The following is a 19,186-nucleotide window of genomic DNA, read 5'->3' as shown; positions in this document are numbered from 1 at the left end:
GTACTACAACACATCTATCACACATCCCTCTTACCTCAGGGCTCGATGTCCCGATCATCCACGACTTGGATTTTTATACTCCCCAACGCAACATTAGAACATAATTCCATCGCGTCCAAAGCTTGTTCCAGCGGGAAGGTGTGCGTAATTAACTTGTCAAGATTGAGTACGCCCCCACTCAATGCTGATATACCTGCTGGCCAGGTATCACAGTATCGATTGATAAATTTCAAGTTAATCTGTGTCAAAATTTGTAAGCACATATACATCCAGGTGGATGATTCTCATGCGGAGCAAATGAACTTACCTCCGATAAGCTTATATGCATAAATGGCAGGTTGTTCATGATGTCCTTTCCAACACCAATAACCACTAGGTCTCCTCCTCTCCGGACTGTAAAAGAAGCCGTGATAACACTTGATTCAACGCCCGTGCATTCTAAGATGGTCTCTGGCGCTTCGTACTCTGTACTGCCGAATAAAGCTCGTATCGCTTTTGCATTCCCTTCTGGATTTAGCGTAGGATCGACTTGATATGTCTGGCAAGACGGCACAAAGTCTTTCGCAAAGGCCAGGCGTTTCGGCTCCAAGTCAGTGATTACAAGCGGATGGGCTCCGGACGCTCGTGCTGCTGCAAGAGCAATGAGCCCAATTGGTCCTGCACCGCAAATCACGGCTCCGCGACCGAGTGATAGGCGAGTACGAGAGAGACTGTGCATGACTACGGAGAGGGGTTCAAGAAGGGCACCCTGTGCGTATGATACATTTTCTGGAAGTCTGGATGTTGTCAGCACCGCCAGCCTTGAGGGGAGTTGGGAGATGTATACTTATGAACCCATTTAGCAGGGTGGACAACGAATCTTTGCAGTGAACCATGGTGTGGATAAACACCGATAAATTGAACATCGGGACATAGGTTGGAACGTCCTGTTGTACACGAAAAGCACGTTCCGCAGGGGATCTGTGGTTCCAACGCGACGCGGTCTCCCTTTTGTAGACCCGATACCCCCTCCCCGATCTCTAAAATAACCCCTGCAGCTTCATGGCCAAGAATACAATCGCCTTCAACAGTGAGCGACCCAATCCTGCCTCGCTTCCAGAAATGGATATCAGATCTTTACTTCGGTCAGTGTTGCTGAGAAGAACCCTGAGGCCTGAGACTTACCCGCAGATTCCTGTCGCTTTGATATGAAGTAAAACCTCCCCGCTGCCAGGCTTTCGAATTGGCGCATCCACCATTTTTACTTTGTGATCAGCTGTGACTTGAAGGCTTGGGTTTTTAAATTGGGATGGACTGAATCCATTTTGCTTGACAGGGGCGACATCTTGAGCTCCCAGCTCCTGTCGTGTTTCCTCAACAGCGTCAATTAACGAAGGCGACATGATATTCCCAAATATTATGAGGTAGGAAACTTCTAGGAACAAAAAATACAAGAAATAATCCTATATAGATAGGTGTTACCAAAGCTTACTTCTTCTGAGAGACAGGTAGTTCCGGATCCCCGCAGTTAACGCACCATAAGATTCCTATTTAGGAAACTAGAAGCGCCGTTGGAGAACTACCCCACCCCAAGCGGGACTTGAGAACTGCCTATCCATCGATTGCTGGGAAGCACTAATTCATACTTTTTGAGAGACTTGTTTTCTCCAATACCTTTATAAAAGAGTCGACCCGTAATCTACAGTAAAACAAACCGAGTGAGATACGAATCTGTAGAAACACAACGACCCGCGTATCTCATAATTATCATTTAAAAATGGCTACAGTGAAGCTTGCATCAGGTCATGTAAGCCACCCCATACCTGACATTGCCAATAATATGGCAGCAATCGTTTCGTAAGCTGACAAGTATTCCAGAGTATGCCACTTGTCGGCTTCGGCCTGTGGAAAGTTGACCAAAATACTACGGCAGACACAGTCTACCACGCAATCAAGACTGGATACAGGCTGTTCGATGGGGCCTACGATTATCAAAATGAAAAGGAAGCCGGCCTCGGCATCAAGAAAGCAGTTGAGGATGGAATCGTAAAGAGGGAAGACATATTTGTGACAACGAAGTTGTGGAACAATTATCACCGAAAGTAAGGAGTACAAAAGCCTTCTTCAGGTCTGAGACTAAAGATCGTGCAGAGAACACGTCAAACAGATGGCATACGCACAACGAGACGCCTGGGGATTGGATTACATTGATCTTTATCTTATTCATTTCCCAGTCGCACTGAAGTATATTGAGCCTGAGACGCTGCGCTATCCGGTACGGATTACATTCATTCCTGCATGTACCACGATGCTAAGTAGTATATAGGCTTGGTGGATGGATAAAGATCGCAAGATTGTTGAAACTGACAAAGTCCCCATATCGGAGACGTGGCAAGCTCTAGAAGAGCTTGTCGACGAGGGCGTGGCGCGCTCGATTGGTGTCAGCAACTTCTCGACGCAATTACTTTATGATGTGCTCTCATATTGTCGACACCCAATCTCCAGCCTACAAATTGAACACCATCCATACCTCGTACAGGACACGTTGGTCAAAATGGCACAAGAAGAAGGAATTGCCATTACGGGATACTCAACATTTGGTCCACAGTCGTTTATTGAACTTCCTCGGGCATTCAGCAAGAGAGCTGAAGGTGTACCGATGCTATTCGACAACCCTGTCATTCAAAGGATCTCCGAGAAGCATGGAAGGCCAGCCGGGCAAGTTCTCTTACGCTGGGCTACTCAAAGGTACGTGAAATTGGCAAGGTGTGTATAGATTATCGCGGTACTAACAACTATAGGGGCATTGCCGTTATTCCAAAATCAAATAACAAGGCACGTCTACAGCAGAATTTGGAGGTGAATGACTTTTCGATGACAGAGGAGGAGCTGGCTGAAATTTCAGATCTTGACAAGGGCCTCAGATTCAACGATCCTGGCTTCTATCTTGAGAAACCAATACGTATTTTTGACTGAGCAATGCTCTTAGAGGCTTCAAACTTAGTACTAATTATCAAAATTGCAAATTACAAATGGTAATTCTGTAAACTTGTGACTTAATATACCTGTCCTGTAAAGAAACAGTTGGATCGCAAACATGTGAAAGCTTCGTCTTACAACGACAATTTGTAAGGCACCCGATGTATGCGCCAAGGATCAATACTAACATGTACAGCATCAAAAATGCTCTGAGTACGGGAGGCGTGCAGATGACCATAAGTCTGGACCAGATCTTCTTGGGGGAAAATTGATTGCTACGTGACCCGCAATTGAGAAAGTGGGAACACAGACCCCGCATCCGCAATTGGAAGTTGGAAGCACCGAAGAATACCAAGTGGAACTAAGAGCAACTCTACAGTTGTTTTACCATCATGTAATGAGAGTTCCAATAAGTTTTGCACTAACGTTTCTAACTCCGAGCTGAAAGCTATAATTCCTCGATTCTCAGTTTTTTTTTAAAAAAAGGTAGACCAAGATCTGCCAAATATTGCAGCAATAGTATCTCAGCTTCCTTTTAGATTTCCTGCGCGCTCTGTCAATTATAATAACCGCCACCTAAACATCGATTCTTAAGAGTGTTGTGTTTATCCATTTCCCGTACAAACACCTCCGATTCCAACAATGGCGCCATCCGTAACACTGGTTGACTTTGACACCGTGAAGTCAAAGTCTCATAACCTAAGTCTTGTCGACCACGAAGATCATGATTTGGTGTTGCGGACGTTTCGGGTTCTAATAGCAGACCTCGTGCAGCATTTCAATGGCGGTCATCCAGGGTATGCCTCAACTTACAAGGTTTTTGAGATGTTTTCAATTATTAACAGGATTAGAGGTGCGATGGGCATGGCAGCAATTGGTGTCGCCCTTTGGCGGTACACTATGAAATATTCTCCTGATCACCCGGAGTGGTTTAATCGCGATAGATTCATCTTATCAAATGGTTGAGTGATCCCGACCCCCCCCAAGCATAACATCATAATGTATCTAACAATTTAAAAGGGCATACGTGTTTGTTTCAATATTCATTTCTTCATTTATTAGGGTACAAGCATATGACCTTGGATCAACTTAAAACCTACCACTCCCCGTCCCCAGACTCATTTTGTCCAGGGCATCCGGAGAGAGAGCATACTGGGATAGAAGTCACGACCGGTCCTCTTGGCCAAGGAATTGCCAATGCGGTTGGAATGGCCATGGCGACGAAGCACTTGGCAGCAACTTACAACAGACCTGGCTTCGACATTATTAACAATACAACCTGGTGTATGACTGGCGACGCATGCCTCCAAGAGGGTGTTGGGCTAGAAGCCATTTCTCTAGCCGGACACTGGAAACTGAACAACCTTGTTTTAATATTTGACAATAACAACGTCACTTGTGATGGAAGTGCAGATGTTGCAAATACAGAAGATATCAATGCGAAGATGGCGGCGAGCGGGTGGAATGTTATTGAGGTTCTAGACGGGTCGAACGATGTGCAAAGTATCACGAACGCTTTAGCCGCCGCACGAGACAGCAGCGAGAAACCGACTTTCATCAACTGCCACACTGTGATTGGTATTGGAAGTGCGGTTGCAGGAGACGCCAAGGCTCATGGTGCTGCGTTTGGTGAAGAAGACGTGAAGAATATTCATCAGAAATTCGGCTTCGACCCAGAGGAGCGGTTTAACGTTCCGGACAAAGTGTATGACTTCTTTAGAAAGGACCTCCGTTCCCGGGCTGATTCAGTGGACCAATGGGAGGTTTTGCTGGATTCATACTGCAAAGCCCACTCAGAGTTGGGCGATGAGTTGCGGCAAAGAATTAAAGGGGAGCTGCCGAGCAACTGGGAGAATGTTATTCCAAAGTCGTTCCCCACATCACCAACAGCAAGCCGCAAATCTGCAGGCCTTGTTTGCAATCCGCTGGCAAAAACAATTCCGAATTTTATGGTAGGCACTGCAGATCTATCACCAAGTGTCCATATGAGTTGGCCTGGAAAGGTGGACTTTCAAAGTGTAAGTGCCACCAACAGCTTATATATCTAGGGCTAGAGGACTAATTATGCTGCAGCCCACCCTTAAAACCGTATGTGGTATTAATGGCAACTACAGTGGGCGCTATATACATTATGGTATCAGAGAGCATGCTATGGCTTCTATAGCAAATGGACTTGCTGCCTTCAACCGTGGGACTATCATACCCGTCACATCCAGCTTCTTCATGTTCTATTTGGTACGTTATCATTAACTTCATGACGCTTCCCGAAGTTAACTGTGGTTCCAGTACGCCGCGCCTGGAGTCCGCATGGGGGCTCTCCAGGAGCTCCAGGTCATCCATATAGCAACCCACGACAGCATCGGCACAGGAGAAGACGGACCTACTCACCAGCCCATTGAGTTGGCAGCCTTGTACCGTGCTATGCCTAATCTCCTATACATTCGACCATGTGATTCAGAAGAGGTTGCTGGCGCGATGACTGTGGCGTTGAAGTCTAAGCATAGATCGACAATTATCTCTACGTCAAGACAGAATCTACCGCAGCATGTGGAGAGCAATCGATATTCCGTCAGATATGGTGCTTATGTATTCCGTGAGAAGGAAGATGCAGCAGTAACACTCATCGGCGTCGGCTCCGAAATGTGCTTTGCTGTCGAAGCTGCTGAGGATCTGGAGAGAAATGGTGTTAAAGCCCGCATCATCAGCTTCCCATGCCAAAGGTTATTCGAAGAGCAGAGTCGCGAGTACAGAAGAAGCGTGTTGCGCCGGGTGGAAACGCTAGTCGTGGTTGTTGAGGCGTATGCTGCGAACGGATGGGAGCGTTATGCCGACGCGAGTATCTCGATGAAGTCGTTTGGGAAAAGTTTACCCGGAAAAGACGCCTATAAATATTTCGGATTCGACGGTAAGGTTATATCGTGTAAGATTTTGGCGCATCTAGACGCTATTGAACAACAACGGGCTCTCAAGAGCGAATTTATAGAGCTTTAATGTATTATTTTGCCTTGAATATAGATAGACATAATTTAAAATGATGGGTCGTCTTTGTCATATCCCCAGAGCTCCCTCAGGTCTCGGATCCTCCAGGTTCCGCTCCACCCAGTTACTGTTTCAATCTTTTTGATGAGATCTACAATCAATCTATGCTCGGCAGGATGGCTAAGTAGCTTGCTCGCCAGCCAAAGAGGCTGGATTGCATTGTTCAAGCAGCCGTGATGAGAGTTTGTTATCGAGATACCACATATTCTATAGGCATGCCACAAGGCCGAGCCAACATGACCCATCTCGCGCGTGTTGACGGACAATGGCTTCATACCGAGTAGTAGTAAACATGAAGTGTGATATAGTTGGTTTGAAGAGATAGCACATGGAGCAGCAAAGAGAATGAAGGGAAAAGGTCCGCTTTGAGATTGACTGCCACCACCTGCGAAGTCCAACTCTCGCATTTCGGCCGGTCTCTTTTGCGCCCAGCCCTGCACTTCAACCCAAAGATTGTGCCACGAGTGAATGAAAGGCTCCGTGTTGACCCCGCTATTTTTGGGTTCATGTGCTCTTGTTCGAGTCCAGGACAAGTGACATGCTCGGGCGCACAGCCATACGGCATAGTTTGCGTACATGTCTGGGATTCCCGAAGAGCGAAAGAGGGCGCCTGCTTGGGAGGCCGTAACATTTTCAGGGAGCCAATTCTGGAGATCTAGCACTGAACCCTGATCCCCTTCCGAAATGATGGCTGCACAAAGATCTAGTGTATCGCGTTAGCCAAAAAGAAACATCAACTATCTAAATTACAGACACATGACTACACGGGTGCAGCTCAATAAGCTATCTTGTAAAGGTCTCTATAAAACGTACCCATCCTTGCATAGCACCAAAACACGGCCTGAGGGATTCCAGTACTAAATCCATGGATTCCATATGATTTAAACAGAGCCGCACATCCATCTAAATGCCTCCTCCAATTCTTTGGAGCAGCAGACATCATCTCTAAACAGCAGAGTATCACGCATGCAGCCAAAATGTTTGGGTCTCGTGCTTGAAGCTGTGGCGTTAATGATCTGATTGCTTCTTGGTAAAGCTGTAGGCTGTTATGATCGCCCCGTAGCTTTTTTTGCCGTTCCATCTGACGTGCCGAGATGGCGAGTATTGCGTACGTTAAGGGAGCAGATGTCTTTGCAAGCATAGGAACTTTCCTCCCGAAGGCCTGCTGTGCATCGAACATGTCGAGCCACGGAGCTACCTCGTTGATGTAATTCTTCAGCCACATTACGCGTTCAACTGTCGACACAACCGTCCCAATGTATGAACCACATTCCGTCGTTGACGCATTGGAGTCCGAAGGGTGAAGATAATCTGAATCTTTGCCATCTCCTGGTACTGGGCTGCCGACTCTCGTAGGGCCCGTAGAATGAGCAGTATCGAATAATAGTGCTCGAAACTGTCTCTGTGACTCTATGAACCTGGGGTCGTTCGAGTATTCATCATATGTGGAAAGGTTCATTGGAGAAGTGTTTAATGTAGCATTATATGCGAACGCATAGTCTTCTAGACCTGCCATTCTAATGAGACTTGTTCCATCAATATCGATGTTGACAAGTTAACATAGTATGAGCAAATCTTGTGATGCATGCGATCTGACTGAACTTGAGCGTCGTTGACTTGATTATACCCCACACTTCGATATTTAGCGGGCCCGTCAACGTGGGCATTGGGTTTGCGGGGTTTCGGGGCTTGGCAATTACACTGTAGGAATACAACATAGAATAGAACGGCTTGAACCAATCCCTGGAATGGGTGCTACTTAGCCGATCTACCTATTTCCACGTTCCAGGCCTCCAACGGACTCCGAGAAAAGAATGCGGTGGCTCCACCTGCCTCATCTGAACAACAATTTTCGGCTGGTGTCATTCCAGCCCCATAGTAATTACCCCTCTTCTCCAAGGGATACCCCACACTTCTCTGCAATGACCCCTTTTACCACGGTCATGGATTCAAGGGGCATGAATTTTCGCAGCACACTTTCCTGATCTACAACGGAAAGAGCGACCATGCCTTCGCGTCTCGGTCTAAACGCCAAACCACAGTAGCGCTTCCAGATGCCTCTTGCAGATGACTTGAATGGCTTTGGCCGCCGATTAAAGTTTCCCCGCCACTTCCCCATATTGCAGAGCGCCAATATCGTCCCCGCGTTCTTTCTCCGCCTATTGAGATCCCGACTGTGGTGTTCGGACCCCATCCGAAGAAATATATAAGATCTATCAGATTCTTGCAACTATAAGCAAACAATTGCATAAATTATAACACCGGCACTTCTTCTGTCCGACCTCTTAATGGTCGAAACAAATTCAACACAAATGGAGAACCCCAAAAATGAGAAGACCGATGTTGACTTTATTGAGAGCGTCGAACAGACTGGTCGACTCGCCAATCAAGGGGAGCATGAGCTCACACCATTGAAGGCAATTCGAGATAATCCCTGGGTCATGCTGTGGTGCATCTACGCCATCTGGATGCTCATCTTGAACAGTTTTGAAGGCCAAGCAGGTGGCGCGGTGCTCGGCATTCCAGAGTTCAGAAAGGTTGGTTCACAGTAATAAAGTTAACTCGCTCATCTAACTTACGGTCTAGGACTTTGGTTACAAATATAAGGATTCATATGTCCTGCCCGTTGACTGGCAGGCGGCCTTTAGTGGGGCCCCGGTTGCATCGTGAGTCCTTTGTCTTCAACTAGGTTTCCTGAGGTTAATTATCTATAGTGCTTGTATTGGATCCCTCGGGATTGCCTATCTTGCAGATAAGGTGGGGAGAAAATGGGCATATGCCCTTGCTCTTGTATTTTCATACGTCGGCATCACTCTCGAGTTCGTTGCAACTACATCTCCCATGTTTTTCGCCGGAAAGTTCATGAAGTATGTCTAGACTTATACGATATCTAAGAAACTCTACTAATATGACCTCTTCGATAGTGGTTTTGCTATCGGCGCTTTGGTTACCGTGTCCTTCACCTACATTGGCGAGATTACGCCAACTGTTCTTCGCGGTATCGTGAGCAGTGCAGCTGCAGTATCCTTCACCCTCGGCCCTTTCCTTGTTGCACTCATCATCAAGGGGACAGGCACACTCGGTAAGTTTTTCTGCCTATTTAATTGAACTTTGGACTTCAGACTCTGACGTGCATCGCAGAAAGCAGATGGGCCTACCGCTCTACCTTTGTCGCACAATATGCTGTTGCAGCTATTGGAACAATATTCCTCCCATTTATGCCAGAGGTGAGTAGTAGGTCTTTTGAGTGACCGATGCTAATCATTAATACAGTCCCCATGGTGGCTTCTCAGCAAAGGTCGTGAAGCTAAAGCCGCCAAATCCCTTAAGAAGCTTGGGTACTCCCCATCCGAAATTAAAATGCGCATAGGGCAGATAATTTTGACCCTTGAGGAAGTCAAAAGCGAGACCGATGGAGCCACTTACCTAGAGTGCTTCCGAAAATCCAACTTACGACGAACAGGCATCGCTATCGCCCCCTTTCTCATCCAGACCTTTTCGGGTATTTACTTCGCTGCAAGCTACTCGACCTACTATTACCAACTTGCTGGATACTCCACCAGCGAAAGTTATATTTTGCAGATTGTACAGCAAGTTATCTCTATGATTGGGAATATCATGTCCTGGTTTCTTGTGGAACGCGTTGGTCGTAGACCACTAATGTTATATGGTCTCTGCTTCCTAACCGTCGACCTACTTCTCACTGGAGGACTTGCTGTCATTGGAACTCCAGGTGCCCTGAAAGGTACATATCCATATTTAATTTTATATCCTCTCCGAATGTCCACTGACATCTTCTAGGCACCTGCTCCCTCATCCTGATCTACTGCTGGTCCTACAACGTAACCATAGGCGCTGTTTCCTATACTCTCCTCACTGAGACGGCGACGTCCCGTCTGCGCGTCAAAACCATCGCCATCGGCATCTTCACGCAAAACGCTCTAAACACCATGTGGGCATTTGTACTCCCTAAGCTCTTCAACCCGGACCAAGCAAACCTAGGAGCGAAGGTTTCGTTCATCTTCGGAGGGCTGGCTTTGCTGTCATGTGTATATTTATGGGTATATCAGCCTGAGACGGCAGGACGGACATACAAGGAGCTTGATGAGCTGTTCGCGAAGAAAGTCCCAGGAAGGAAATTCAAGAGTACTAAAACAGAGGCTGAGAAGGAAGGCGAGCAGATAATGGAGTTGAAGCAACAGGAATTGGCATACGGAGATAACACCGGGAGATAGGATGTCTTAGATAGATATTTGCAAGATGAAATTCAGAGATAAGCCACAGCGCCTGCAGTTGAGTGAATGAATGAAACCTTTATGTAAGGTATACCAACAAAGACTTCAGCCTTTGGAAAGGCGTCAGCAAATAGTCATTTTGGGGAACTCTCTCCTCGCCTTCCAAGGAAGAGAGGACATATGGGAGAGAAGGCGGGCAACCATCTTGGATACTCTGGATGTGTTCACATAAAGCACGAGTAAAGATCTAGGACAAACGGCGATTGTTCAACATCCGCGGCCGTCATTGGCGACACGGGCATTAGTATTCAAGCCGCCGTTTTCGTTGTGGATCTCGCCATAGATTGTCGCCGTAAGAACGAGGTGGTATGTGGTCCTCGGCGGCATTGGGAGTGATCAAGTCAGTCTTTTAGAGAGAGACCCTGCCAGTCACGGAATAAATATTAATTACCGTATGTCGTTGCTGGAGAGAGAGCGACTCAAGCGAGTGGCTGTGTAAGGTGGCTTGGCTACAGGGGAGGAGAGAGACGCGTACATAGAACACACCTTCTCTAGACAAGCCCAACTATCTGTCATACACGGCAGTCGAGTTGCTAACCTATGAAGTGTAAGTCTGGCCGAGTTCCCTTACGCGGCAAAGTGCGCGTCAAACGATACACCGCTTACTCGAACCGCACTGGCCGGGCTGCACGACGCTATGGATAGATACAACTGGTTTCTCGATGTCAAGAGCGTCCCCTTTTCTGCTTGGCCGGGCCTTATATCCGACCATTTGATTCCCTCTACGTACTGATGGTCCCCGGCATTGATACTAAGGCCGTTCGACTAGGTTTCTCATGTCGGTCAGTCGGCATGAAGATGCCTCGGTGACCCAACCCGCCCCTCGAATCCCTTGAAATTGCCTACGCGGATATAGGGCGCAGCAGCGGAAGCTATAATCATGAAACATTTGAGTATAGAGAAAGTGTAAGCAAGCATGTAGAACTTTATTTTCAATACAGCATGCGGATGAGCCAGACATTGCCAAACCATCCAAGGCCGAGATGGTCTCAACAGCCATGCCTAGCGTTTCCACGGCGATGGCGTACTTTACACGTCACGGCCAACACCTGGGATATACTGAGTCCTTAGAGAATAAGGTTGCACAGTATATAACTGCCCCTTTTACCACCTGATAGCCATCGTCTTCTCTCTGCCTGAATTCGAAACAACGCTCGTCAGTTGTTTGGACCCCCTTCTCCAGTCGTCCCCTACCTCACACGCCCCAGTCTTCTCGACACTCGCAGATATGCAGTCTATGTTTAAGATTCTTCTCTTTTTGCTCGCCAACACGACTTCTGGGTACCTGGTCCCAAACCCGCCTGGTAAGCACAATGTCACATTGACGACTGGGACCCTCATCGACTACGGCCGCAATGATCCTTACGCCGAAAAACCAACGCCTCGGGCATTGATGCTGTCGGTATTTCAACCTGCAACGTGTGCATCCACTGTGCCTGTCCACTACATGCCTGACAAAACCGCCGATTATCAGGGGCCTTTTCTCCAAGAGATCTTCAATATACCAACAAACCTCACGCCCCTCTTCTTGGAGGCTCGCCTGCCAGTGTGTTCGGACTATCCTTCCGGCTGCTCACCACTAGATGATGTCCCCGTTCTGCTCTTCTCTCCTGGTTACAGCATCCCTCGCCTTTATTATAACGTCCTTGCCTCTGCCATCGCCAGCGAGGGCTTCATAGTCATCACTATCGACCACCCCGGGGACGCTGACATCATTACCTATCCTGATGGCCACGCAGTTTATAACAACGACACTACACAGGATTTATCGGCCATGCTGGAGCACCTGCCCATTCGCTCCACCGACGCATCCTTTGTTATCGACCAGCTGAGCAATGCGACCGCCATAGCCAAACTTCTCCCCCAGCGCGGGGCCCGACCATTCCCAACCGACCGCGTCGCCATGCTGGGGCACTCTCTAGGCGGCGTTGCTGCCGTCATCGCCGCTAGCCAGGACACCCGCATTCGTGGCGCGATCAATATGGATGGCACCTTCCTCGAATCGCCCTCGTCAGGAGTGTCTCAGCCAGTGCTGCTCATGTCCCACGGGATGGCCGATGAAAGCTGGCCGGCGACATGGCCGCTGCTGAAGGGGCCGAAGCTGTGGGTCGACATCGCGAACACGACGCACCAGACCTTCTCGGATGTTCCGACGCTGCTCCAGGCGGCTGGGCAGGACCCGACAGCATTGGCGGATGTGCTAGGTACGATTGCACCGGATGAGATGAGGCAGATATTGGTGGCGTATACGACCGCGTGGATGAATGGGGTGTTCGCAGGAAAGATAGGAGGGCCGCTATTACAAGGGAAGGAGCCGGGCAGGTTTCCAAAGGCCTCACCCGTGCTGAAAGCCAACTTTTAAAATTACTATATTGTCTTATAGACTCATTCAGGCATCAAGGGGCTTAAGTTCTCAATCTATAGCTAGCAGAAGGGCCAGTCCCTCGTAGGAGTAAGATATTTATAATATATATCTACATCTTTAAACCCACCATCCCTTCTAATGCACCTGTAACTATCTATCTGTCGCCCTATCCCGTGAAAACATCAGTTGGCCCTGGGATAGTGTAGCTAGTAATATCCTGGTAGATGTCAATCAAGATTCCTGGGTCACTTGCGCTATATGCCCCAGGAAAGCTGACTCCGCTCGGGTTTGCTGTCCCGCTGCCAGTCACCGCCAGCTGGTAACAGGACATATAAAACTGGGCGCCACCTGATGAACCAGCGGCGTGCAGAGCAATGACCTCAGCCCTCAAGAGATAATTACCAGGGGCAAGGCTTGATGGGACTGTGAAGGTGCGCTTGCCGCAATTGTCGTTGAGTGTCATGGTTCCCCATGTCTTGGTCGGGACGTCGTAGCCTTCTTGGTCGACTTTGAACCAGATTGCACCCGAGCCATCAGCCGTTGTTGCATCGGTGACCTTGCCCATGTAGACGATAACGGGGCCAAAGTGGTTTCCGCCGATGGCCTCTGTGGAGCATGATCGGTCTCCAGGCTGAGCATGCATCTCTACTGTAACGGTCTGGCCAGCTGGAGGCTGTTAGTTTCCAGTTTAATAGTTCAGAATAGGATGTATAAACTCGTACCAGCAACGCTACAGAGACCAGAAACACCTGTCGTACCGCCAACATTACAAGTGATGTCGCTGGAGGTAACACTCGTAACGGGGCTGTTACTTGGAGGCGTGCGGATACACGTTCCTTCTTGGTCAACTCCGTCGACCCATAATTCCTGAAAGGTTGAATGTGCCGTAACAGAGGCTACGAGGGCCACGAGGGAGATGATGTGCTTCATGTTGACAGATTTTTTTTCTGTGGCTTAATCTTGAGAATATGATAGAACTATGCGAATTCTAGAAACTGGCTATGGGTTCTTTTATAGGGCAAGGGGCCAAGGAGGCAAAGCGGCAAGGACAAAGCCTTACGTCAAGGTAAATTTCCATGCCACCAAACTGCCGGCATAATCAACTTGGGTGAATATACTAACCAGGTGGCAGATAGATTGTTAAATCTACATGATTAGACTATGAATGGATTTCTGACGTTTCGCTGTATTACCTACTTTAACTGCTAGTATGCGTCGACCTTCTGTGGGGAATAGTAGTTTGGATAAAATAGGCGGAACTATGTCGGCTGCTCTTCACTACCCGTTGAGGACTTGAACAAGGGTCTGATAGTATCTGTAGACAGCGATCACCATTGACAAGTCATACTACTCTATGAAATGGAAGAAGCAGATAGTACATATAACCCGCGCGCAAAATCCAAACCAAGTTATAGTATAACTAAATCTCTTTCGTCGGCAGATCCCAAGTAAACCATCTTTTGCCAGACTCTCTCCCCCTGTAAACTAGCCATGGCACATCAATACTATTGTTACGCGACTGACACAACAATGTGGGGTTAAACTTACACCACCAACTCTACTACTCTCTTCAAATATATTGCTCTACGTTAACTACATGATTACAATAATGACAATGCTATAATGCATAGCCCTTCGCTCTGGTCTTACTATGGCCGGATACTAATTCCGACGTTTCCTAGATTTAGCTATTGCAAGTCACTTCCTCGCCACTCACCTTGCACGGCTATCAACAACTACAAGACGAACTATTTAATGGTGTCGACATATAGAGCATCCAATCGTTCTGAAAATGAGTACGTTTATATTGAGGATGTGGAACCAATGGATCGATACCGGCCTGGGGGGTATCACCTAGTCTCTATTGGCGATAAACTTCGGGATCGGTACCGCGTCGTCCACAAACTCGGCCATGGTGGCTATTCGACCACATGGCTTGCACGCGATGAACGCTCCCAGAAACTCGTGGCAATCAAGGTCGGCACAGCGGAGTCCAACCCCCGCAAGGTGAATGTCCTCTCCGCCCTTGCTACTACTGCCCAAGACACTACAGCACGTGAGAGGTGTGGGAGAGTTATCATACCTTCTATTTTAGACAGATTTGATATCCAAGGCCACAACGGAATCCACCCTTGCTATGTAACGGCGCTAGGACAGGCAAGCATATCTGAAGCCTTAGAAGCCTCTGATACCGTCATGTTTCAGCTCGATGTTGCTCGCGCATTAGTCGCGCAACTCGCTCTGGGGGTAGCATTTATACACAGCCAGGGAATTGTCCATGGAGGTGAGTTTTCCGCAATAGAGGGGCCTACTAGTAAACAACATTTAATATCTCATCTTTAGATATCCACCTCGGCAATGTCCTTCTACAATTCCCCCCTGAAGTTGATCAGTTATCGGACGAGCAGCTGTACGAGAAATACGGCCCACCAACCACGGAACCCGTCGTTCGGTTTGACGGCCAGAAGCTTCCCCCCGGGATCCCAACCCATGGTACCGTGCCGGTGTGGCTCGGGAAGCCTAGCGATGAAGTTAGACTTCCAGAAGCTAAGATACTTCTAATGGATTTCGGAGAGGCTTTTGAGCCTGCCAGGGAAGAAAAATATGTATCGCATACGCCATTGTGTACCAGACCTCCTGAAGCGCATTTTGAACCCTCGAAGCCATTGTCTTTCCCCTCCGATGTGTGGTCATTGGCATGTGCGATCTGGTCAATCCTCGGGCAGCGGCCGCTGTTTGATCCCTGGCTTGCTAACATCGATGATGTGACGCGGTGGCAGGTTGATGCGTTTGGGATACTGCCGCCTGAGTGGTGGCTCCTATGGGAGGATCGAGGTAAATGGTTGACGACAATGGTGTGCCATTGGAGAATAGAGAGGGTGTCTTTTCGTTGGAAGATCGGTTTAGGTTTAGCACACAAGAGCCGCGGCAAAAGGAGGGAATGGGATTGTTTGAGCAGGATGAGGAGAAGGCGTTGCTCGCGATGTTGCGGTCGATGTTGAGGTATGAGCCCGGAGACAGGAGCACGGCAGGCGAGGTTCTGGGGTCAGAATGGATGAGTAAATGGGCTATGCCAGAGTACAAGAAGATTTTATAGCTAATGTAACTTGTGCATCGATGCTGTCTCTGACAAGTTGCCGTGGCGAACCAGTGCTGTATAATATGATACAGTTGTAACACCCACTAAAATATTGCTGTCTCTAGGGTCCTCCGCACGTATTCTTGAGCTCAGGGTTTAATGAAGCGGCTGCCTATTATCTACTAATACGACTATCAAAGGCACTGTGAATAATAGTCACCCGAAGCCTTGCAAGTGGATCCAGAAGCACACGTAGTAGGACCAGTCCAACCAATACCGCCACACTGACCATACTTCGCCGCAGTCCCGGAACCGCCGCCAGTTCCACTGCCTGGTGAGGTTGTTGCGGGAGGGTTGGGATCAGAGCCGGTTGGGCAAGTGAAGACGGGAGGGCCGGGGATTGTGTAGCTCGAAGGATAAGGGGTCCCCTGGGCGTTGTATATGCTTATCTTAATTCCTGGATCGGAACCCTATTTATTGAGATGTGTAAGGATGAGTTTATTGAGTGGGGTAGGGGGGGTCACTCACCGAGTAAGCACCAGGAATGGCAACAGTCGCTGGGCTCGCGGTGCCGGTACCACCAGTGACAGTAATTTGGGCACATTCAACCTAATGATTACATTGTTAGCCAAGCTCAAGGATAAGTAAATGCACAGGGAAACATACGTAGAACTGAGCACCAGGATATGAATAAGCTGAATGCAGAGCAATTATCTCGAAGCGGAGGAGGTAATCGCCATTCTCGATGCAGCTGGGAATCTTGACACTTTGGACACCTCCTGCTGAGATCAAAGCATCTACTGCCCACTGTGTGCTGGAAATAAGCCCAGCCTGGGAGATCTTAAACCAGCCGTTCCCTGGTCCAGCGGAAGGGTTTTGGGTCGAATCCGAGACTTTCTTCATGTAGGCAAGGACCGGACCTTTGTGGCTACTGGCAATCACCTTGTTATCAGTGTCAGCGCCGGGGTTGGAGTCGGTGCTTCCAAGTTCGTGTAGCCATAAACCTGTCACAGTTGAGCCAGCTTGAACAGTGATTTTCTTTGACGAAGACCTAAATCCGGTGGCCGGCGCGCCATTGCAGGCAAGAGTGTTCGCATTCACGTCACTCTGATACTGTAATTGAATTCTCGTTAGAATCGTAACTAGAGGTGGCCGTAGAAAAAAACGCTATAAGAAAGTATAGTGGTATACCATATTAGAGCTAGGCATGTAGATAGCGTCACCCATTGGATTGCCATTGAATGACTGCATTATAGTGTGCGCTGAAGCAACGCTTAGCGCCGCTGCTAAGTTGCAGGCGTTTTGAAGCTTCATGGTGAAATTGAGCAGGCGGAGTTGACTGATTTGATTTGTTCTGAATTATGATAACCACGAAGATATTGTCGAGCTTGAAGCCTTCTTATAAGCAGTTTGTGACGAATATTTCTCTTATATTTGCGGACCGTAACTCCACACTATTAGGATCGTGGATAAAGGGCACAAGCTCATAAAATATAGGGGTGGGAGTATTGTAATATTCAATGCCCAGAGTTAGGTAAGTATTCGGATAGCTGAACCGATAGTTTTGTCACGAGACAACAAAAAAGCAATATGCAAACTAAAGGGGCTGTTGAGTATCTGCAAGAGGACGCATAAATGCAATCTCAAATAAGGGTGCCAATACGATAAATAACGAAGAGTTCGTACAATCGTGTACGGGAGTTCGCACAGATCCGTGCAACGGCGAAGTCGTTCAGGTCAGAGTAGTTGGAAAGCAACGGCACGCTATGGCTACACTATGCTGCAAAATCAGAATAGAGTAGGGAAACAGTACCAGTGACTGAGTATTTAGCTTAGTCAGTGAGTTTTACAATTCGATCCATCAAGGAGGTTTACCTCAGCTCAGCACATCCAATCTTAATCTCGCATTACTACACAAAAGGCCGCCAACATGAATCTCTCCGGCGTAATATCGACCCTGTCGTCGATCATTCCTAACTGTGCCTGCTGCTGCTCCTGCTTCTGCTGCTGGTGACGCAGAAACGTGGCATCGATGGTCACCTGCTAACGTTATTGCTACAGCTTTTAGATGTGCTGCCAGGGTAGGGAATGATCGAAGTAGGGAGCAGGGGTGTTTGGGACGGGTAGTCGGTTTGCATTTCCCCAGAGGAGCAATGCCTGGGGGGTTGGAATGCTGGGGATCTCGTCATTCGTGGCGGGTATATTACCCCAGGTTATTCGAAGTTGCGTGCGCCTTCCGTCGATTTTACCGTGCCAGATTAAGGACACGGAAGTGTAATTCTGACACCGCTAACTTAATCTGAAGGCGGATGCATCTACCATGAAATGCCGGATTAGTTACAAGGGTTGAGTTAGCCACCCATAATTATTTTAGCGCCCTTTATAACCGTTTTGACAGGGCGGCTTCTAGAATCTTTCAAGAAGGAAGCTCCTTGAGCGTCCGTTATAATCGTTTGGTGGCAGGAACCCATCGATGCCAACACCAACAGTTTCGAGTCATGTGAGGATGTCTCCTTCAGGCGATCTACCATCACAGAATCCATAACCCAATCTAAAAACCCGCCTTACTGTAACAAATATATGAGAATTTTACAAGATGTAGCGCTAGTGAGCCTGGCGGAGAACTTGGCAGAAAGCTACCACGGCTAGCCGATCCGGGGGACCGAGGAAGCTTATAGGCAAAATTACTCTGGGAGCCGCGATATTGGCATTTCACACACTAACTAACTGAAGTCATCGTGAGCATAACCGTGTACCTGATCGGCGGCGGAATGACTCCAATACCAACTAGCTCGTTGGTGAAGACCAGCCTTCTTCATCGGGCACCACCATGGCGATGATACAGTGTCACGGCGGGGCGACGGCGAATAGGCAATATTCCTTCGCCGACGGCCGCATATAGCCAGCAAAGAGCGATCAGCAGTAAGCGGATCTGCGCGCCGTTAATGTACGTGTTGCTAGTATAGATGGAATCATGGCGTTGATCACGCTGAAGTGGATTTGCGGAGGGAAGGAGTCCATGGAACGACTATGGCTCGCCCAACAGTTACTGCGTTCTGCTGATTTGGATCACGGATTTATGATATCATTTTTGTATTACTCTTTGTCGTTATTCCTCGACTCCGGACACTCAGCTGGGATAACTTCCACCTCAGAATTTAAAGGTCAAGTTCACATCTATCACAGATACGCACACAGTTCGATTATGCAGTACAGACTTCATTCTTCTAGTGCAAATTCCGCCTTCAACTCCAGGCCTGCCTAATTTGGCCCACATCACCTACAAGAGAGTGGAGTCATTTATCTACATATAAATCTGGCATAGTTTACTCAGAGCCTTATTCGAGCTTGGCAGAGCCCGTTATATTTACTTCATATCCAGGCTCTAGACTTGCCCAAACTACCATGAATGTGGCGGGTCTAACATCGTCTCAGTCACTGCTTGCAAGT

General features: G+C 48.1%; 9 protein-coding genes across 9 annotated transcripts; 5 read left to right on the top strand and 4 right to left on the bottom strand.

Annotated features, from left to right (window-relative positions):
- Positions 1 to 24: 24 nt before the first annotated feature.
- On the bottom strand, positions 25 to 1,441 carry VE01_01831 (uncharacterized protein). The gene is made up of 4 exons (XM_018271346.2): positions 1,165 to 1,441; positions 827 to 1,114; positions 308 to 776; positions 25 to 239 (listed from the first exon to the last, which is right to left on the bottom strand). The coding sequence occupies exons 1-4, from the start codon at positions 1,380 to 1,382 to the stop codon at positions 36 to 38; spliced, it is 1,179 nt and encodes a 392-aa protein (XP_018133829.1). The 5' UTR covers positions 1,383 to 1,441; the 3' UTR covers positions 25 to 35.
- Positions 1,442 to 1,636: 195 nt separating this feature from the next.
- XYL1_1 (NAD(P)H-dependent D-xylose reductase (XR)) lies at positions 1,637 to 2,986 on the top strand. The gene is made up of 5 exons (XM_018271345.2): positions 1,637 to 1,786; positions 1,858 to 2,081; positions 2,131 to 2,254; positions 2,306 to 2,727; positions 2,781 to 2,986. Exons 1-5 carry the CDS (start codon positions 1,757 to 1,759, stop codon positions 2,953 to 2,955), a joined length of 975 nt encoding a protein of 324 aa, XP_018133822.1. The 5' UTR covers positions 1,637 to 1,756; the 3' UTR covers positions 2,956 to 2,986.
- Positions 2,987 to 3,329: 343 nt separating this feature from the next.
- On the top strand, positions 3,330 to 5,949 carry VE01_01829 (uncharacterized protein; the record flags this gene model as incomplete). Its single annotated transcript, XM_018271344.2, has 6 exons — positions 3,330 to 3,444; positions 3,498 to 3,755; positions 3,810 to 3,919; positions 3,979 to 4,976; positions 5,032 to 5,193; positions 5,245 to 5,949. Exons 2-6 carry the CDS (start codon positions 3,601 to 3,603, stop codon positions 5,947 to 5,949), a joined length of 2,130 nt encoding a protein of 709 aa, XP_018133679.1. The 5' UTR covers positions 3,330 to 3,444; positions 3,498 to 3,600.
- On the bottom strand, positions 5,696 to 7,776 carry VE01_01828 (uncharacterized protein). Its single transcript, XM_018271343.2, has 2 exons — positions 6,811 to 7,776; positions 5,696 to 6,700 (listed from the first exon to the last, which is right to left on the bottom strand). Exons 1-2 carry the CDS (start codon positions 7,511 to 7,513, stop codon positions 5,985 to 5,987), a joined length of 1,419 nt encoding a protein of 472 aa, XP_018133678.1. The 5' UTR covers positions 7,514 to 7,776; the 3' UTR covers positions 5,696 to 5,984.
- Positions 7,777 to 7,883: 107 nt separating this feature from the next.
- On the top strand, positions 7,884 to 10,270 carry VE01_01827 (uncharacterized protein). Its single transcript, XM_018271342.2, has 7 exons — positions 7,884 to 8,534; positions 8,584 to 8,663; positions 8,712 to 8,864; positions 8,922 to 9,079; positions 9,139 to 9,224; positions 9,271 to 9,742; positions 9,799 to 10,270. The coding sequence occupies exons 1-7, from the start codon at positions 8,286 to 8,288 to the stop codon at positions 10,230 to 10,232; spliced, it is 1,632 nt and encodes a 543-aa protein (XP_018133810.2). The 5' UTR covers positions 7,884 to 8,285; the 3' UTR covers positions 10,233 to 10,270.
- Positions 10,271 to 10,794: 524 nt separating this feature from the next.
- Positions 10,795 to 12,783, top strand: VE01_01826 (uncharacterized protein). The gene has a single exon (XM_018271341.2). It carries the CDS (start codon positions 11,521 to 11,523, stop codon positions 12,652 to 12,654), a length of 1,134 nt encoding a protein of 377 aa, XP_018133686.1. The 5' UTR covers positions 10,795 to 11,520; the 3' UTR covers positions 12,655 to 12,783.
- Positions 12,735 to 13,622, bottom strand: VE01_01825 (uncharacterized protein). The gene is made up of 2 exons (XM_018271340.2): positions 13,380 to 13,622; positions 12,735 to 13,323 (listed from the first exon to the last, which is right to left on the bottom strand). The coding sequence occupies exons 1-2, from the start codon at positions 13,585 to 13,587 to the stop codon at positions 12,824 to 12,826; spliced, it is 708 nt and encodes a 235-aa protein (XP_018133685.1). The 5' UTR covers positions 13,588 to 13,622; the 3' UTR covers positions 12,735 to 12,823.
- Positions 13,623 to 14,206: 584 nt separating this feature from the next.
- On the top strand, positions 14,207 to 15,754 carry VE01_01824 (uncharacterized protein; the record flags this gene model as incomplete). The annotated part of the gene is made up of 3 exons (XM_018271339.2): positions 14,207 to 14,941; positions 15,001 to 15,492; positions 15,555 to 15,754. Exons 1-3 carry the CDS (start codon positions 14,281 to 14,283, stop codon positions 15,752 to 15,754), a joined length of 1,353 nt encoding a protein of 450 aa, XP_018133684.2. The 5' UTR covers positions 14,207 to 14,280.
- A 176-nt stretch (positions 15,755 to 15,930) lies between these two features.
- Positions 15,931 to 17,050, bottom strand: VE01_01823 (uncharacterized protein; the record flags this gene model as incomplete). Its single annotated transcript, XM_018271338.1, has 4 exons — positions 15,931 to 16,206; positions 16,265 to 16,345; positions 16,403 to 16,849; positions 16,928 to 17,050. 4 exons carry the CDS (start codon positions 17,048 to 17,050, stop codon positions 15,931 to 15,933), a joined length of 927 nt encoding a protein of 308 aa, XP_018133683.1.
- Between the last annotated feature and the right edge of the window lie 2,136 nt (positions 17,051 to 19,186).

Source organism: Pseudogymnoascus verrucosus (assembly GCF_001662655.1).
Source record: "Pseudogymnoascus verrucosus strain UAMH 10579 unplaced genomic scaffold scaffold_5, whole genome shotgun sequence".
Classification (NCBI taxonomy): domain Eukaryota; kingdom Fungi; phylum Ascomycota; class Leotiomycetes; order Thelebolales; family Thelebolaceae; genus Pseudogymnoascus; species Pseudogymnoascus verrucosus.
Note: the sequence above shows the minus strand (reverse complement) of the source record. Positions and strands in the feature narration are given on the sequence as shown.

Bases quoted from the DNA above. Each gene is read 5' to 3' on its own strand.
- XYL1_1 (XM_018271345.2), top strand. From the start codon at position 1,757: ATGGCTACAGTGAAGCTTGCATCAGGTCAT. The intron at 1,787-1,857 runs GTAAGCCACCCC...CAAGTATTCCAG, and splicing joins TGAAGCTTGCATCAGGTCAT to AGTATGCCACTTGTCGGCTT. The intron at 2,728-2,780 runs GTACGTGAAATT...TAACAACTATAG, and splicing joins TTACGCTGGGCTACTCAAAG to GGGCATTGCCGTTATTCCAA.
- VE01_01825 (XM_018271340.2), bottom strand. From the start codon at position 13,587: ATGAAGCACATCATCTCCCTCGTGGCCCTCGTAGCCTCTGTTACGGCA. The intron at 13,324-13,379 runs GTACGAGTTTAT...AACAGCCTCCAG, and splicing joins TGGTCTCTGTAGCGTTGCTG to CTGGCCAGACCGTTACAGTA.
- VE01_01826 (XM_018271341.2), top strand. From the start codon at position 11,521: ATGCAGTCTATGTTTAAGATTCTTCTCTTTTTGCTCGCCAACACGACT.
- VE01_01831 (XM_018271346.2), bottom strand. From the start codon at position 1,382: ATGTCGCCTTCGTTAATTGACGCTGTTGAGGAAACACGACAGGAGCTG. The intron at 777-826 runs GTATACATCTCC...GACAACATCCAG, and splicing joins CCTGCTAAATGGGTTCATAA to ACTTCCAGAAAATGTATCAT. The intron at 240-307 runs GTAAGTTCATTT...ATTTTGACACAG, and splicing joins TGCATATAAGCTTATCGGAG to ATTAACTTGAAATTTATCAA.
- VE01_01828 (XM_018271343.2), bottom strand. From the start codon at position 7,513: ATGGCAGGTCTAGAAGACTATGCGTTCGCATATAATGCTACATTAAAC. The intron at 6,701-6,810 runs GTACGTTTTATA...GCGATACACTAG, and splicing joins TTGGTGCTATGCAAGGATGG to ATCTTTGTGCAGCCATCATT.
- VE01_01827 (XM_018271342.2), top strand. From the start codon at position 8,286: ATGGTCGAAACAAATTCAACACAAATGGAGAACCCCAAAAATGAGAAG. The intron at 8,535-8,583 runs GTTGGTTCACAG...CTTACGGTCTAG, and splicing joins GCATTCCAGAGTTCAGAAAG to GACTTTGGTTACAAATATAA. The intron at 9,743-9,798 runs GTACATATCCAT...GACATCTTCTAG, and splicing joins AACTCCAGGTGCCCTGAAAG to GCACCTGCTCCCTCATCCTG.